The sequence below is a fragment of the Podarcis liolepis genome (assembly GCF_965112155.1).
Source record: "Podarcis liolepis genome assembly, chromosome: 3".
In the NCBI taxonomy this organism is placed as follows: Eukaryota; Metazoa; Chordata; class Lepidosauria; order Squamata; family Lacertidae; genus Podarcis; species Podarcis liolepis.
The window spans coordinates 124,658,231-124,677,237 of record NC_139557.1 but is presented as its reverse complement, the minus strand read 5'-3'; the positions used below and the strand labels follow the sequence as shown (position 1 = coordinate 124,677,237).

At 50.5% G+C, this 19,007-nt stretch overlaps 1 protein-coding gene across 3 annotated transcripts in view; it reads right to left on the bottom strand.

The window, feature by feature from the left end:
• DNMT3A (DNA methyltransferase 3 alpha) overlaps positions 1-19,007 on the bottom strand; it is a 90,682-nt gene that overhangs the window by 14,736 nt on the left and 56,939 nt on the right. For all 3 annotated transcript variants that reach the window (XM_083494263.1, XM_083494264.1, XM_083494265.1), the window contains 5 exons: positions 14,770-14,982; positions 13,554-13,712; positions 12,231-12,338; positions 10,105-10,261; positions 9,782-9,931 (listed from right to left, as the gene is read on the bottom strand). In XM_083494263.1, coding sequence (XP_083350389.1) covers positions 9,782-9,931; positions 10,105-10,261; positions 12,231-12,338; positions 13,554-13,712; positions 14,770-14,982 — 787 coding nt within the window. The remainder of the gene's footprint in view (positions 1-9,781; positions 9,932-10,104; positions 10,262-12,230; positions 12,339-13,553; positions 13,713-14,769; positions 14,983-19,007) is intronic.

The window sequence follows — 19,007 nt, the reverse complement described above, 5'->3', positions numbered from 1 at the left end:
TATATACCACTGCTTCCCGGAAAGATATCACAGCGGTTTGCAACAACAGGCAAGCGCAAAACAACACATTAAAAAGTTATATTTATCTTGCTTTTCAAAAGATGTATTACACCACTGTATTGTAGAAATCTACCACGGCAGGTTGCATCAATATCAAACCAGAAAGACATACAGGAAAAGAATTAAAAAGTTTTTAGGAAGATGGGATATTGAGAGGCTGGAAGGCGTGCAGAGGAGGGTGACTCAAATGATCAAGGGTTTAGAAGCCAAGCCTGATGAGGAACGGTTGAAGGTGTTGGGTATGTTTAGCCTGGAAAAGAGGAGACTGAGAGGAGATAGGAGAGTCGTCTTCAAATGTCTCAAATGGGAGAGGGAGCAAGCTTGTTTTCTCCTGCTCTGGAGGGAGGACTTGAACCCATGGCTTCAAGTGACAAGGAAATTCCAACTAAACATACAAAAAACCTTTCTGATAGCCAGAGCTGTTTGGCAGTGGAAGAGTCTCCCTCTGGAGATTGTGGTTTCCTTGGAGGTTTTTAAGCAGAGGTCGAATGGTTGCCTGTCCTGGATGCTTTAGCTGAGATTCCTGCCTTGCAGGGGGTTGGGCTGGATGACCCCCAGGGGTCCCTTCCAACTCTCCAATTTTTTTATTCTCTGGAGGTGCTGCCAGGTTGGCAAAGGCTGCATGGGATGCCAAGGGGTGACCTCAGCTGCTCATCAGCACATCTGATGGCCTTTATCTATGCTGATTCTGCCACTTTTCCCATGATAAAAAGAGAGAGGTGGTCTTGACGAAATCTGCCCAGATTAGGTAGGGCTTGACTGAAACTATTTACCCGCTTCTCCTGTTTTGCTTTGTGGACGTCCGCCTGCTCTGAGCTCTGGGCAAAGGCTTTGCCCCTTTCCTGCGGAGTCCTCCATGACCCCGGGGGGGGCACAGCCTCCCTGCCCTCTAACAGCCTCCTTTAGGGTCCCGGGCTGCCCAGAGGAACAGCCGGAAGGGTCTGTAAGCCAGCCCCCCAAGCACAACACTGGCCTCTTTGGGACAAGGACTCTGTGCCAGCGATGCCAGGAGGGGCGGAAGAGGAGGCCAGGGGGCAGGAAGGTTGCCCATGGGCTGCGCCAGGGTGCAGGTGACAAAGCACAGGGGCAAGCAGGGCCCCCCCCCACGCCCTGCATCCCAGAAGGGGGGAGACAGGGAAAGAGGACACACTTATGGGGAAAGCTCTGCTCTAACCACTGCTCCACGCAGCCTCTTAGAACACCCTAGTCCTGTGCAGGTCTTTCTCTGCACAGGAGGAAACTGGGGGCAGCTACTCCAGCAAGCAGAGGAGGAGGGGCACCCCCAAATGGAGTGGGGCACAGAGGACCAGGAACACAGGTCTGGGGGGAAAGGCACAGCAGACCAGCTGCTGCCCTACAGCGCCTCCCCCCTGCCCCTGCCCCCAGAAGCAGCTGGGCCAGGAAAGTCCTTCATGCGGCACAGCGTTCAACTTTGGAACTCCCTGGGACTTCCGGCGAGGCAGCATGGCAGCAGCAGCAGAAGAAAAGAGCTCCTGAAGCCAGCCAGAGTAAAAGGCTCTGGTGACCGATTCCCGGACCCCCCAGGACTGCTGCTGCCAGCACTGCCAACGGAGAGGAATTGGGGGTGCCCGGGCATCTATCAAAGGAGCCAAAACACCCCCCCCCACGACTGAGATTGAGCCAGAAAGGCACCCGACCCCCCCCAACAGCCGAGAGGAGCTCCAAAACCAGGAGGACAGTGGAGCTAACGCAAAGAGGGAGAAAGAAAGGGAGAGAGAGGAAGAAAAAGAAAGAAAGAAAAAGGAGCCCCAAATTTACCGTTGCTGCCCCCATCTCTGCCGACGGGAAAGCAGAGGAGAGGTAGGTGAGCACGGTGAACTTCGGGGAAGCAAAGGAAAAAAAAACGCACGTGGCTGAGCCCTACCGGGAGCTCCAGCCGCAAGGAAAAAACAGAGAAGCTGCATAACAAAGGAGACCACAGAAAAGAAAAAACAACCTTCCCCCCCTTTTTTTAAAACTCCCCCTTTTTTTAACCCCTTCCTCCCTCCCTCCCTTTAAAGAAAATATATATATACATCTTTCTTATCCCTCCCCCCCATATACCTACTTTTACCATTTTTCTTTTTAAAAGAGGGGCCACTGCTGCTGCAGCCACCCTTTATTTGAATCTTTACTTTTATTTCTATCTTTTCTACTCACTATTTAAAGACACACTTTTCCACACACACATCCTCAATTTAAACCTCATTTTATTTCCACCTCAAACTCCCCTCTTAAGATTTAAAATGGCAGTACCCAGAAAACAGCCCTGAACCATCACAGGCCATTTCCTGGGACTGCCACTTCGCCCCAGACTTTCCACTCTCTTTTACCTACCCTCTTTTACCTATACTTTACTCATTTTTTTTAAAAAAAATAAAAAGCTCTATCTAAAGACAACCCCCCCTTTTTTTTTTTACCTTTAATTCTCATTTTTATCTTTTACCCGTACATTTTTGGTTGCTTTTTTGCAGACGGAGAGTGGTGGCGGTGGTTGGGGGGAAATAGTATTATTATTTTTTAAAAGACAGAGCAGAGCCATACAGTTATTCTTCTTTTCTCTCTCTTTTTAAAGCTCTCGTTGGCTTGTTCTTGAGGGGGGAATCTTTCGCCCCCAGCTACGACCACCACTCTCTTTTAAAACAAAAATTTCCTCCATATACCCATTTGGAGAATAAAAAGTAATTGTATGGTTTTGTTTGATTTGTTTTTCTTAAGAATAATATTTTCCCCTGGTTATTGTTGTTATTTTTTGTTTGTGGGAAAGTAATTAAAAATGGAGGAAAATTAAACATATACCCTCTAATCTCTTGCATCTCTACCTGCTAACCCCCTTCCCTTTATATGAACTGTCTGACCATTAGTCTACCCATCTCTGCCTACCTGTCCCCCCCCCCCCCGCCTCGGCGGCACTGCTGAGGCATCTACAGAAGCCCTAGAGAAGTTCTTAAAACACAGGCTAGAAGTGACACAAATGACCACCTAATTCAAACGCTCTGTAAAAGCCACCAGCCAACAAAGCCTGATCAGCTCAGCAACCCAACAATACCCAGGAATCACCACTGCCACAACTCCTAACCATCACACGCCCAACCCCAAGAGGATGCCAAGCCAACCTCAAACCAAAACCATCAGGGAGACCGAGATGACACCAACCAGGGAGATGGCAAACAATGCTAAGATGGAAACTCCCCTTCAAGATGATGACCACCCAATAACGAAACGAGATCTGAGGGAAATGGAAGCACGATTAGAAGAAACACTGAAGGCCACAATGGCTCCCATGCAGGTACTAATCAACAATCTAACCTCCAAAGTGGAAGCTCTAGAGAACAAGAACCAAATGCAAGAAAGAATAATAGAACAATACCAGGAGGAGAATGCACGTGTGAACAAGAAACTGGACGAACTGGTAAACCAAATGGAAGCAGAACACAACGAGATGAAAATTAAGCAAGCCGACCTTGAAGACCGCAATAGACGTTGTAACATCCGCTTCCGCAACTTTCCTGAAAAAACAGAGGAGGAAAGCCCAGCAGACCTAATTATACGCTGGCTGAAAAACACAATCCCAAGCCTGAAACTTGAGGCAGATGACTTGGAGAGGGCTCACAGAGCCCTAAAACCTATGCCAAAACCCAGCGCCCCCCCAAGAGACATCATTGTATGCTTCACACGCTACCAAAAGAAGGAAGAGATATGGTACCAACTCAGAAACTCAAGCAACCTTCGATATGGAGAAACCCCCATTCTGGCCCTACAGGACCTATCTCAGGATACCCTAAACCGGAGGAAAAGCCTGCGCCCATGCACCCAGCGTCTCCAACAAGCAGGGATCAAATACCGATGGGGCTTCCCCTTCCGCCTCATTGTAACAACGAACACAACACAACACATGGCTACCAACATACCTGAGGCCCTGCAACTACTAAAGAACCTTGAACTCGACCTCCCGCCAGAATGGAAACCGACAAACCCACCAAGTGACAGCCCCAACCACAAGGAAACAGCAGCAAACAGCTGGACAACGGTACAGAAGAAAAAGATACAACAGAAGCGGCGCAACAACGCAAACCAATACAGGCAAGCATCATGCTCAGAACCGTCCCGCCGGCCATACGACACAAGAAACCAGACCAAGATCAACCAAACCAACTCATCGCAGATGGACAACCCTACAACAACAACAACCCCAGCCGAAAGAAGCAACCAGGAAAAAACCACAAACTGAAGGACTGGTATTTCCCCCCCCCCTTCCCCCCCCAAAAAAACATAGATTTAGTTAACACCATCAACATCCCCCCCAGCCCCGCACCCCCACAGAAATCCCCACCCCAACACCAGTCCAGACGACCTCAACCACATTCTCCATCACCCACACCTTCAACATCCTCATACTCCATACTAAGGAAAAACAACTCCAACCTTAATAACACAATCCACAATCAGGCTAAAATCTGATACCCAACCAGCACTATGGTGGCACCAGAGCGTACCAACACCCACATCCCCACCCCAACACACCAACAATGTTGCTTATAACACTGGCAACATTGCTTATGAACCTTATACCTGACAGCAACACTACAAAGTCACTTCACACTGTCTCGCTGATCACCCCCTATCGCAAACAACAGGGGGGGTGGCCTGTCCTTGAACACGGCCTTCCACACCAGCTGAGACCTAGGACCAACTGGCTAAATGCCAGATGGCCTAAAATACCCCAAACAAACACCTATATGACTACATATAGGAAACTCCCTACAACTTACCCCCTACTCTTTAACCCAAATCTCACTCTAATCCTACTAGCCCCCCACCCACCACACCCTAGGTCAGCGCAACCCCACTGGCTCTTTAAACAACACAAAGGGAGAGACACAAGACAACCCGAACGGGTTGGCAGGGAATCGCCCCACATAATAGATAAACAAAATGGCTAACCTAAAAGCAATTACACTAAATGTGAGGGGGCTGGGAAACCCCATCAAAAGAAAACGCATCACCTCATACATAAACACCATGAAACCACACATCACCTTCCTACAAGAAATACACAATCCACCCAAAGGCAGCAAACTCCTGAGCGACCCCCGCTTTAGTCAACAGTGGGTCGCACGAGGCTCAGGGAAAGCCCGTGGTGTAGCCATAATACTCAGTAGGGACCTGAACTTCACTGCCACAACAGTCCTCAAGGACAAAAAAGGCAGATTCATTTTCGCTAAAGGGACACTAGATGGCAAAATCAAACTGACAATCGGCTCCATATATGCCCCAAACACGAAACAACTAGAATTCTTCCAGAAAACACTAAACAAATTCCTCTCCTTCTCTGAAGGGGAAGCAATCCTAGGAGGGGACCTCAATCTAAATATGAAAGGTATATCCCTGAAAGATATCCACCCCACAACCCCATGGGCAACCTTCCTCCGAAGGAAACCCCCAACAACCAGGAACTCTTACAAGTTACTAAAAATGCTAAAAAACAGGGGTCTCTACGACATTTGGGGTGAGCAAAACCCGGGAGACATCAGCCATACATTCCAATCGGGACGCCATGATACAGTGTCCAGACTGGACAGCATTCTACTCACACAGGGTCTGATTCCCTCAGTAGAATCAACAAACATAGGTAACATTAAAATCACAGATCACGCCCCAGTAGAAGTCACTGTTAAAATAGGAGAAGGAACACAAACCACCCCATCATGGTCCTTCAGTCCCATCCTAACTACAAACAAACAAATTAGAGAGAGTCTCACAAAAACCCTCCAAAACTACTTCAAAGAAAATGATGTAAACAATACAACAACCCCCCTCCTATGGGACGCAATGAAAGCGGTCACCAGAGGAGCTTGCATAAAAGAGAAAACATTCCTTAAAAAACAAACCTCCTCAAAAATTAGCAAAATAGAACAAGACATCACAGTCCTCTTATCACGCTACAAACAAACAGGATCTAAAAAACTCCTCAAACTTATAGAACAGAAAAGGAGAGAACTAGACTCCTTAGAAATCAACAAAACAATGATCAACATTCTATACTCTAAACAACGTTTCTATGAATATGGAGGGAAAAACTCCAGATTACTAGCAAATAGATGTAGGAAAAAAGCACTCAAAACAAGAATACACTGCATCACCAAAAAAGACGGCAGCATAACATTCTCCCCCAAAGAAATAATTTCAGAATTTGCAGAATTTTACTCCAACCTATACACCTCCCATAACCCACCAGAGAGGGAAATCAAAAAATTTCTAGCAGGACTGACCATGCCTACCCTAACTGATGAGGAACAGGAATTCATGGATAGCCCTATCACCCCAGAGGAAATAGATGCGGTCCTCAAAAACTTGAAACCACACAAAGCCCCAGGCCCAGACGGCTTCACAGCAGAATTCTATAAGAAATTCAAAGAACCCTTGATGCCCTACATGACCCGCCTATTCAACGACATCATAAAAGGGGGCCCCATCCCCAAAACCTGGACCCACTCCAAAATAGTCTCCATCCCAAAACCACTAAAAGACAGCCTCAAAGTAGAATCATACCGCCCAATCTCATTAATAAACCAAGACTACAAGATATTCACATCAATCTTGGCCAACCGCCTAAAAATCTTCCTACACAAGTTAATAGCCCCAGACCAGACTGGCTTTGTCCCTGGCCGCAATATAACAGACCCCATCAGGAAACTACTGAACCTGATCGAACACAGCAAGGCAACCAAACTCCCATTGACAATTATGTCCCTAGACATCCTCAAAGCCTTTGATTGCTTGGAGTGGAAATACATACTAGCAGTACTAACTAACATGAAATTTGGCCCCAACTTCCTACAAATCCTCAAACAAATATACTCCCAAGCCTCAGCAAAATGCAGAACTAACAATATGGATTCTAACACTATAGCTATCCAAAGAGGCACGAAACAAGGATGCCCACTGTCTCCCTTCTTATTTATCCTGGCTCTGGAACCCCTAGCAATCCGCATCCGAGCAGCCACAGACATCAAGGGAGTGGAAATAAAAGGCAGGACCTATAAATTAGGGCTCTTTGCAGATGACCTAATGGTCACAACACCAGACCCCGTAAGCACAGCAACCTCCCTAATCAGAGAACTCAACGCATTTGCAATGGTGTCGGGCCTACAGGTAAATTTCACAAAGTCAGAAGCTATGTGCTTCAATACCCCTCCTCACACCCAAAAAGAACTCACGAAGGTCACCAAAATAAAACTTTGCCACACCAAGTTCAGATACCTAGGGGTACAAATAACCAGAAACCTCAATAAATTGTACCTCCACAACTACAAGCCCCTGTGGCGACAAATTAACAAAGACCTAAAGAGATGGAATAACATGAATTTCACTCTCTCAGACAAAATAGCCATGATCAAAATGATCACACTCCCAAAACTAACCTACCTATTCCAAACCCTCCCAATCTGGATCCCCTCAACCCAACTTCACAGTTGGCAGAGAAAACTACACTCTTTCATCTTCTCACATAAAAAACCAAGAATAAGCCCCAAATACCTGCACCTCCCCACCTCAGAAGGAGGATGGGGAATCCCCAACATAGAAGCATATTACAACGCCAACCAAATACGCCATATAATCCCATATATACTAGAAGATGAGACAAAACAATGGGTACACCTAGAGAAGGACACAATTGAAAACACCTGCACCACAACATACCCACTCCTCCCAAACAAACTAAAGAAAATTCCCACAACACTTAACAGGTACACACAGACCATGCTCAAAGCATGGAAAACACAAATAGGCAAACTATCCCCAACCCCATCCCCACTAATCCCCCTGGCATACCACCCATTATTCCACCATGCAGCACAAAACCTCAAGATAAAAACCTGGCGAACCAAAGGCTTGTATCGCCTAATAGACTTTTATAAAAATAACAAACCCTTGTCAACACAAGAAATACAAGACAAACTAGAAGACACCCAAATGCCCTGGTTAACACAACACCAACTACATGCCCTCTTAAACAACCCAACAGTAAAATCAGCAGCAACTAGGCCCCTGACAACCTTCGAAAACCTCCTTCTAACAACAAAGGGAAACGGTAAAGGGATGGTATCCGCAATATACAAAATACTACTCCAAAATCTCGCAAATCCCCTAGACGCAATCAAAAATCAATGGGAGAATGACATAGGCTATGAGATAAACCCCACTCAATGGACCAAAATGTGGTCTAAACCCCCCTTTAAATCCATATCAACGAAAAGAAAAGAACTCACACTGAAACTCACCTACAGGTGGTACCTAACACCAAGGAAACTAGCGCTAATACACCCAGGAACCTCACCAAAATGCTGGAGAGGGTGCACCTCCACAGGCACATACTTCCACATGTGGTGGGAGTGTCCCAAAATCCAACTGTTCTGGACAACAGCCATACAAGAAATTTGTAAAATAACTAAGCAGGTAATAGACACCACCCCAGAATTGGCCCTACTAAACATCTTCCAAGACAACAATGCCCATTTACACCACAAAGAACTCATAACCCACCTGCTCTCAGCAGCCAGAAACACCATAACCAGACACTGGAGAGACCTGTCAGGAGTAAGCATGGACCAATGGTACCAAATAGTATGGGAAACAGCCCTACTAGAAAAATTAACTAATAAACTGAAACTGACACGGGGACAAACAGAAGAAGATGCCTTCACCCCGGTATGGCTCCCCTTTATCACACACACAGCCCAACAGGACAATGACAAGAATCCACCAACAGCATACAAATCAATATGGCTAACCTGATCCAAAACACCCACCCACCTCACTCACACACAAAAACAAAGATCACCACAGCCAATCACAAGCAAACAATCACACCCTAGGCCAACCCCAACCTCTCTCACCACCAAAGGAACACAAGTGAACAACAAAAGCACGCTGACACCAAACTCTACATACATTAAGCATAATAGAAACACCGCCACCCAATCCCACCCTTATCCATCTTCCCTCTCTCCACCCCCCTTTCTTTTTTCTCTCCTTTTTTTTTTTATTTTTATTTTCTCCCCCCCCTAATGCCTAAACAAATGAAACGGATTTGTAAAAATGTTACATGGGGAAAAAATATATATGAGGCACTACACTTCTGTAAAACAAGAAAATCCTTAATAAAATATTAAAAAAAAAAAAAAAATCCACTCCAGATCTTCTCATAAACTTTCCTTCAGCAGCCTAATTTAGGGAAAAACCAGGCATCACCTTTGCCATACAAAGAGGTAACTTTAATGTTTTAGTGTTTTATCTTTTGTATGTTTTAAAAGGATGGCTGTGAATTTTTCATGATTTTCATGTTGTTTTTCTTTTGTAAACTGCTTTGAGGGTTTTCTGTTGTTGTTTTTTAAATCAAGCAGTGTATAAAATTCTATGGAATAAAAATAAAAATAAAAAAAAAAAAAAAAAAAAAAAAAACTTTGGAACTCCCTGCCACAGGAGGCAGCCAAGCAGGGCGGCTTTGAAAGGCAAATTAATGGAGGAGAGTGCCGCTCTTGTGTTCGGATTCTGCTTGCGCTGCACTGGTGAGTCCAAGGTTGCAGGTTCAATCCTGAGAGGGGGGAGAGGACCAGGTGATCCCTTTGGGCCTGATCCGGCGGATCCTTCTGATGGTCCGACATCAGAGAAAGCGGGGAGCCTCCCAGACAAAGCAGCCCCCCGGCCCCCAACTGACCTCTGGTGCGCTCGTCAATGATCTCCTTGACCTTGGGCTTCTCCGCTGTGCTTTTCCTTGGTTTTTTGGCGGGGGGAGGAGGGGCGTAGGCAGCGGTTTCCGGCTCCACCCACATCTCTGTGTAAACTTCTTTGTAGGGGTTGCGCTCCTCTGCAAGGAAAGAACAAGGGGGGTGAGGGGGCAAGCCCCGAGTGCGAATCTAGCTCCGCGGTCCCTTGGGTGAGGATGCTCCTCTCCTTGCTCTCACAGGGCTTCAGGGACCCCCAGGGTCTGCCTGCCCGCCTGCCCTAGAGCCCCCCCCAGCTCCTGCCCCACTCCCTTACCTTCTGGCGGCTCCAGGCCCTTGGGGCCAGAGGGCTGGAAGCCCCCCACCGCCCACTCAATCATCTGCTTGTTCTGGATCTCCACCACTTTGGACGTGTCGGTTTCGTCGTTCTCGGGGCAGGAGGGGAAGATCTTGCCTGACCGGCTGCTGGCCACCTGCGGGGGCAGAAGGGTCAGCTCGCTCAGTGGGTAGAGCACCTGCGTGCAATCCCCAACGGCAGCATCTCCCTGCCTGAAATCCTGGAGAGCGGTTGTTGCCAGTCAGACAATACTGAGCTCCGTGGGCTCAGCGGTCAGCACAGGCTGCTCTCTATGCTCCTAGGGCAGCTGCTTCAGGGTGGGGGTCTGGCTGGCAAAGATACCCCCGCTGGACCCTCTGTTGCGCCCCCCAAACTCTGCAGGGGAGCCTGGGCTTCTTCCCACCAACTGGTAGGTGCATGTGAATCTGCCCCCCGGCAAGGCTGGCTATGGACCCTGCTGGGGGCGCGCGTTCCCCACACATTGGTTTAGCCTCTGTTTGGCTTGCCTGCACATGTGGCCTCAAGGGGCTTGGACTAGGAGACCCTCCCAACCTCAATACGGCGGTACCTCGGGTTAAGTACTTAATTCGTTCCGGAGGTCCGTTCTTAACCTGAAGCACCACTTTAGCTAATGGGGCCTCCCGCTGCCACCACCATGCGATTTCTGTTCTCATCCTGAGGCACTATACATCCACAGAGGTACTATTTCTGAGTTAGCAGAGTCTGTAACCTGAAGCGTCTGTAACCCAAGGTACCACTGTATGTTGTTTTCCCAAGGAAACCCCTTTTCTTCCTCTGTGCTTCTGGCACAGGTGGATCTGGGGCAGATGAGGAAGGCTGTGGAGCAGGTGGCGAGGTCCCGCCCCACCCCGTGAGTTGGTCTGTGGGGCAGCGTAAACGGGGTGGGGGGGTTGTCCTTTTAGAGGCTTCCTCAAAGGTAAAGGGGGACGCAGGTGGCGCTGTGGTCTAAACCACAGAGCCTAGGGCTTGCCGATCGGAAGGTCGGAGGTTCAAATCCCTGCAATGGGGTGAGCTCCCATTGCTTGGTCCCTGCTCCTGCCAACCTAGTAGTTCGAAAGCACGTCAAAGTGCAAGTAGATCAATAGGTACCGCTCTGGTGGGAAGGTGGTTCACCAGAAGCGGCTTAGTCATGCTGGCCACATGATCCGGAAGCTGTACGCCTGCTCCCTCGGTCAATAAAGCGAGATGAGCGCCGCAACCCCAGAGTCGTCCGCGACTGGACCTAATGGTCAGGGGTCTCTTTACCTTTACCTTTTAGGAAGCCTTTAAAAGGACAAGCCACCCCCCCCCCCAGTTCACGCTGCCCCACAGACCAGCTCAGAGGGTGGGAAGGGACCTGGCCACCTGCTCCACAGCCTTCCTCACCTGCCCCAGATCCGCCTGTGCCAGAAGCACAGAGGAAGAAAAGGGGTTTCCTTGGAAAAAGGAATGGCCGCCTTTCACTGGACTTAACCGACCAGGAGTCCTTTACCTTTATGTTAATAGGGATGTGGGTGGTGCTGTGGTCCAAACCACTGAGCCTCTTGGGTTTGCTGTTTGGAAGGTCGGTGGTTAGAATCCCCGTGAGCTCCCATTGCTCTGTCCCAGCTCCTGCCAACCTAGCAGTTCAAAAGCACACCAGGGCAAGTAGATGAATAGGTACCACTCCAGCGGGAAGGTAAACGGCTTAGTCCTGCTGGCCACATGACCCGGAAGCTGTACGCCAGCTCCCTTGGCCTACGGAGCGAGATGAGTGCCACAACCCCTGTGTCGTCCGCAACGGGACCTAAAGTCGTGAAGGAGTATGGGGTTGTGACGCTCATCTTGCTTTACAGGCCGAGGGAGCTGGCGTTTGTCCACTCTGCAGACAGTTTTTCCGGGTCATGTGGCCAGCAAAACTAAGCCGCTTCTGGTGAACCAGAGCTCATCCCATAATGGGGAATCGAACCGCCGACCTTCTGATCAGCAAGCCCAAGAGGCTTAGTGGTTTAGAACACAGCGCCACCTGTGTCCCTTAAAGGCTTCCTACCTGCCTGCAAACAGAGACCAGGAACGATGGCCAGGTGGGAGACACGAATGGGGGGGGGGGCAGAGTCAGGCCTTACCTGCAGCACCTCATAGATGGCTTTGCGGTACATGGGCTGCTTGCTGTACGTGGCCTGGTGGAAGGCGTTGGAGAAGGAGCTGAGCGGGAGCAGCTTCTCCACGCAGACCTGCCGGAAAGAGAGGATGGGGGGGGGTGAAAATGCGAAACCCTCTCCACAAACCCCAGGGGCGGTCCAGGCGGCTGGGGAGGCCGCCTTCGCCCCCTTTTGGAAAATAAATGTCAGAATGAGGGTGGGGTGGAGTTTCTTAGGGTTGGAAAGCAAAGTGGAACTGCGGAACTCCCTGCCACAGGAGTGTTGCAGGAATTTAAGGTTGGGGGGGTGACCTTCCAGGAGATATCCTGCACATGCAGCCCACCACCAAAATCAGCACAATCACTTTTGTTACTTTTGTGATTTGTCTCCACAAAATACTTCAACACAGTTTCTTCCTATCTATTCATAGGGCCTTTGCTGCACGATACCAAATGTAAGAATTCACTGATCAATGTATCCCAATGGCTCACTGGGAAAACTTCAGAAATTCATCTAGACCTGTGAGCTCAGCTCCTCAGCAGTCCCTCTGCCTGAGGGATAATCCCTGGCCTCCTGATACCTGAGTGCCAGACAGGTAGCCGTTCCAGAAATAAGGGTGTGAAGAACTTGGCTGGGAAACAGGGAAATGTAAATATCTCTTTTGTTCCACTTGATGGGTGTTTGGTGGAGGGCAAGGGGGACCATGGGGCAGGGTCCAGGATGCTCAGATTCCTGCCACCAGACCTCCCCTTTCGTGATGTAACCATGATGTATCAGTGATGTAGTTGGGGGGTGTCACATGAGGATTAGCAGCTAATAAAAATTTGGGGGCTCTTTTGTTTGGGGCTTCCATCTTGTTCCACCTGGTGGCAGGTGGGAGTCCTGTCAAGAAAAACCAAGCCTACTGGCTGCTGTTTTGCTCTGGTATTCCTGGCTGGGGTCCTTGGTTTTTGTCCAAGGGAGCCCTGAGATTTCTCCATTAACAGGGGGCAGAGATGGCCCCCAACTCGGATGGCTTCCAAAGAGGACTGGACCAGTTCATGGAGGAGGAGAGGTCTATCGATGGCCGTTAGGTTGGATGGAGGCAGACATGCTTCTGAATTCTAGGCGCTGGAAACTGCAGGAGGGGAGGCTGGGGCTCTTGGGTTTGGGCTCCTGGCCTGATCCTGCAGCCTCTTCTTTCATGCAGGGGACCCTGCCGGCCTCCCAGGGCTCAGGCCATAGCAAGCAGGTGCTTCCTCGCCCCTCGGCTGCTTGCTTGGCTCCCCCCCCCCCACAAGCCCGCCTGCACCCCCCTTGGCCACTCACCACAGAGAACTTCCCGTCGCCAAACCACATCACCCAGCGCGTTCCCTCGGCGGCTCGGCTCCTGCCAGTCATCCACCAGGAGACGATGCGTCCCGGCCACCAGGAGAAGCCCCGCAGCTTCCCCCAGACCAGTTCCCCAATCCCAAAGCCCCGGCCGTCCTGCCATGGGGAGGAGAAAGAAGAGAGCAAGAGGCCATCAGGATAAGGACGTCCAGCTCTGTTGCAGAGGTGTGTATTTAATGGACGGAAGAAAGCAAAGATTGACAGCTGCTTGGTCAGAGTTGGAGAGACGAGAGTTTCCCGCCGACCAGAGCGGAATGGCAGACCAAGTTGCTGGGCTATGCAGAGATGGCAAAAATGACCGCGAAAATCAGAAACCAGGAGGATCAAAACTTCAACAAAGAAGGGGGGGGGGATTTAGACTATACTTGAAAGACCACTGTAAACATCTGGACTCTTTAGCAGGTCTTAAATAACTCTTGTAACGTTACACAGGCTGTGGATACAATGGAGAACCGGAAAATTAAGAGTGACTTATAATATGCAGCTGAAAAGGTTAATTCAAGAACCGATGGAGCGGAGTCTAGAGATTCGGGAGAATCTTGTGTAATTTTTACTATTTGTGATTTTGAAGGTCAACAAATCTGTACAATCAAATAAAAACTATATTTAAAAAGAAGCAAAAAAAAAGCAAAGATTGTGAGTCATTAGGTGGGCAGGAAGAGAGTGTGTGTGGACTTGTTATATTATTTTATAGGTCCTAAATGCCTCGTTGGTGATTTGTTCATCACCTAACATGACTTATGCTGAACCTGCCACATTTAGCTTATTTTTCAATTCCGATCCTACGCTGCTCCCAGGATCTTGGCCTCACCTTCCCTGGGGATTTGAGCCTCCTTCCCCTCTGGCTGAGAGCAAACCCTCTCCTGGGCGCTCCCTCTCTCTTAGCCTGATCGTTCCTCCCTGCCAACTCATTTACCCAATGCAAGGTGGGGGGCACCCCATAGGCGCAGTCTTCAGCACACGGCTGCATGGGGGGCAGCAGTGGCGGCCAGCCACACCATCTTCTCCCCTTGCGGAGGTGCCTTTGCCCACAGCCTCTGCCCTGCGTGGCTCAGGCCAGCCCCGTCTGGGGGTCAGCATTCAGTGTGGGGAGAGACCCCCCCGGGGGGCCGGGAGCTCTGGGAGGTGGGGCTCAGAGAAGGGCACTGCTCACCTCGTATTCCGGCTCGTCATCGGCCGACTTGGACATGCCTTTGTCCACGGCCTCGGGCCCCACGGGCTCCGGGGTGGTGGCCACGGTGGGCGAGGCGGGGTCCGTGGGCTGCTGCGAGGCCGGGGGGCTGGCCTCCTCCTCCTTCTGGGGCTCGCTGGGGGGCATCTCCTCCACCGCATTCATCCCGGCAATGACCTTGGCCTTCTTCTCAGCCTGCGGGAGACGGCAGACAAGGTTGGGGAAGCAGTCGAGGGAAGGGACTTCTCCCCCCACCCTTCCGTGGTGCCCACCCTGGCGCACTCACTGCAGGGCAACCCCCAGCCAGCTCAGGGGGCGCTCCTTCCGAGGACAGAGAGACATTTCGCCAGGATGGAAGCTGCGTCGGAAAAAACTGGCAGGCAGGGCATGCCATTTCAGGGGGCAAAACTTAGTTTTTGCACATTTCTACAGTGAGAAAAGTATGTTTACAAGGCGCAATTATTTTTGCAACTGGACCGCATTTAGGTTGGTTAAGTCTACGTTTGATGAAGAAACACATGAACTGCTTTTGGAAAACCAAATCTTTTAACTGCAAGCCCCTGGCAATAATTTTTAATGATTTCTAAGCAACTTCATACATATTTTACTTACCAAGCAATACTAAATTATATTAATTGGACCCAAATATTTTTTGAATTCCCACGCTTCAACTTTTTAGCACCCCTCGTTTTGAGAATTTGAGAGTTGCAAAATTCAGCATGACCTTGTGGGGTGGGGAGGGGTCTTTCAGCTGGGGGGCCTTGCTCCGTAAATGCAGGGCCTGGTTGAGACCACCAGAAGCAGCCCCCTCAGGTGCCAGGGGGTCTCCTCCTTCCCCACAGGCTCTGCCAGCCGCGCTGAGCTCGCCAATCCCAGTCCGCAGGCGGCCAGAGAGCTCAGTGCCAGACAGTCTCAGCGTAACGGAAACTGCCAAAAGGTTTTGGTTAGGGCAGGATGGAAATCCGCCCTGTAGGTTTCTGACCTGGGCAGCATTTCTAACCCTCACATCCACCCTGCAGGGTGGGTCACTCAGGAATCCACTGGACAGGTAAGGCGAAACACAGAGCTGACTTGCCCAAGATCCCGCAGGGAATCCACCGTGCGGGAGGCAGGATCCAAACCCCTGACTCCCAGGCAGGCGCAAGTATTCTGGTCTCAAACCACAACTGGGGAAGACCAGTTTTTAAGAGCGTTTGAGTATATCTGCCAAATATTTTTAGCAAGTGTCCCCCACATTCAAGGCCTCAAGCAGCGGCTCTCTCCAACTACGAAGCAACAGACCAATGGGGGTAAAGGAAGTGGGGGGGTCTCTCTTTGCAGCCCCCAGAAGGAAGAAGGACCTGCCACGGCCTCTCTGGAAGGACCGGGGCTCAGGAGGAGCAAAGGGGAGGGCCCTGAGTTCGAGACACAGGCTGATGATGCGTGTCTGAGATTTGGGGGATCAGCACAAAGCAAGCCCCCCAGGATGCCCCCACTGAAGGCAATGAGAACCGCTCATCCCAGTCCCACCAATCTGCTTCAGACTACAGAATTGAGATGGACGTAAGCACAGATTTTGCCTTTTCCCACAAGAGCCCAAAACACTCCAGGAAGGAGACAGAAGATGAAATCGCCAAGGGGGGGGCACGCAGGGGCTGCTTCTCACACCCTGAAGCTGACTAGCATTGCACGTCGGCATCTCCGCCAAGTCACCATGAGAGAGGGAAGACTGTCCCCAAGTTGGGACAGGTGAGTTGCCCACTTGATGCCGCATTCTGCCTTCCTCCCCCCAAGCACCTGTCCTTCCTCTCCCTGGGAAGACTGAAGAGAAGAGAGTCTTGGGGGGGGGGACACACCTCCGTTGGCCCCAAAGAGCTGGCGCAGGAGAACCTGTGGGCGGATCGTGGCCCCAGGCAACACGGGCTGTTGGAGCTGTGCTGCTAAACATCTGCAGGGCAGCACATTGGCCAAGGCAGGCCTGGATGGGAGCCCTGCCCCCCCCAGCACAGGGACTCAGCACCACTGGCGTGGCCCCGACTCCCACCTAAGTCTGGATCAAGGTGCCCAGAAGTGGAACCACCGGCCCCCCACCCAGGTCCTCCCATCGCTTACTTCTTTCTGTTTGTAACTTCTTTATTGCTTGGCGTTATACTGCTGGAAACCACTGGGATAGGTTTTTATGATGCTGTGGTATTTATACATAAGTTATAAATAAGCATCTCCCCCCCCCCATGAGGTCCTTGCCGCCACCCTCCCTCCTTCCACGTGGGATCTTTCCCCAACCTCCTTGTCTGGATCTCGCTTTGCACAAATCCACCTGGAAACTAAAGGCACTTTTCGGATGGGGGGGGGAAGCACTCAGGCTCTCACACACCCCTTGCCCACCCCAGACAACTGGCCAACACCCAAGACTCTCCCTCTCTTGAAGAACAACAGGTGGACGGAAACCTCTCCATCCCTTTCCAACGGCTTGGGGGCATTTTCGACACAGTTCCGTTTCTGCACATGCTAAAAGCAACCAGACCGAAAGAGAAGCACCCGCCCCAAATCTGTATTTTCCAGAGGAAGGATCTGGCCCAAGAGCCACGCCAAGAAAAGGGCAGCGAGGAAGGTGCAGGAATCTGGAGAGCAGCACCCAAGTGAGATTTGGCCGGGTTGTGGCAGAGATGAAAGCGCCCACCATGCCCAGGGCTTGGGTGAGAGTCTGCATCCAGTCGCCAACACAGCCCCCCTCTTTGTATGTCCCCAAAGGCAGGGGCAAGGAGGGGGCTCTCTCTCTCTCTCTGGGGCTGCCCCAGATTCCTCAGGCCCCCACCTCCTGGAAACGATCCCCAGCAAGGACTGTGGCAGCCCCCCAAGGAGGCTCCAGAACAGACCCCGGCAGCCTCTTCTGCTGCCCCTCCAAGCCTCCTGCTGCTGCCCATAGGGCGGCCAGATCCGCTCACTTGCGCCAGCAGCAGGAAGCCTCACAAGGAGGACCGAGGGCAGAGGAGCGCCTGCAGTTGAAGGATGGAAGTCAGGAGAGGGAAAAGGAATAATAATAATAATAATAAATTTATTTATTCTTCTTCTTCACGCGGTGCAGAGTTCAAGCTAGAGAACCAGCCGACCTGGATGGCTTTAGAAATGGCCGGATTCATGGAAGAGGCCCCCCAGTGTGTGGGATGTAACATAAGCAGTCAAATACAACATTTCCTGTTTGTCTAGAGTGGACACAGACAGGGGGATGTTGGTCCAGCCAGTCGAACTTCCTGTCACACCTGGTCTGGAGCATCCTCCCTTTGCAGGTGACCAGGTAGGTGGGCGTGACCCTTCCAGACCCCACAAAAGGTCCAGTCACGCAGCCACCTTCCTCTCTTTCGACCTTTAAAGCCCTAAACGGCCACGGTCCTGTAAACCTGAAGCAGCGTCTCCGCCCCCATCCTTCTGCCCGGACACTGAGGTCCAGCTCCGAGGGGCTTCTGGCGGTTCCCTCGCTGTGAGAAGCGAAGCCACGGGGAACCAGGCAGAGGGCCTTCTCGGTAGTGGCACCCGCCCTGTGGAACACCCTCACACCAGATGTCAAGGAACTAAACAACTATCTGACTTTTAGAAGACATCTGAAGCCCTGTTCAGGGAAGTTTTTAATGTGTGACGTTTTAATGTATTTTTAATCTTTGTTGGAAGCCGCCCAGAGTGGCTGGGGAAACCCAGCCAGATGGGCGAGGTACAAACAAACAAGTAAATAATAATAATAATAACAATAATAATAATAGTAATTATTATTATTATTATTATTATTATTATTATTATTATTATTATTATTATTTTCATGCCTTTTCTTCTCTCAGCCAGCAGCATGTGGAATCAGTTCCCCTATGGGATGAAACCAAACCCTCTTCTGTAACTCTAAGCTAAAGCCTGCCTTCAGGGATCCAGCTATGAACCAAATGTGAGTAAACTTCTTACTACCGTATTTTTCACCCCATAGGATGCATTGGCCCATAGGACGCATCAAGTTTTTTTGGGGGGAAATAAAGGAAAAAAAAAATATTTCCCCCCCAGGCGCTTGTGGGGCCGGCAGCGGGGAGAAGCGCTCTTCTCCCCGCAGCCCGCCTTCAGATCAGGTCCGGGGACAGCGGGGCTGACGGCGGGTCAGCCTCCAAACCACTTCGGGAGACAGCGGGATGGCGGCGTTCCGCCTCCCTCTGTCCCCCGACCTTGTGGGGCTGGCGCTGGGGCTCTCCTGAAGCCTGGAGAGC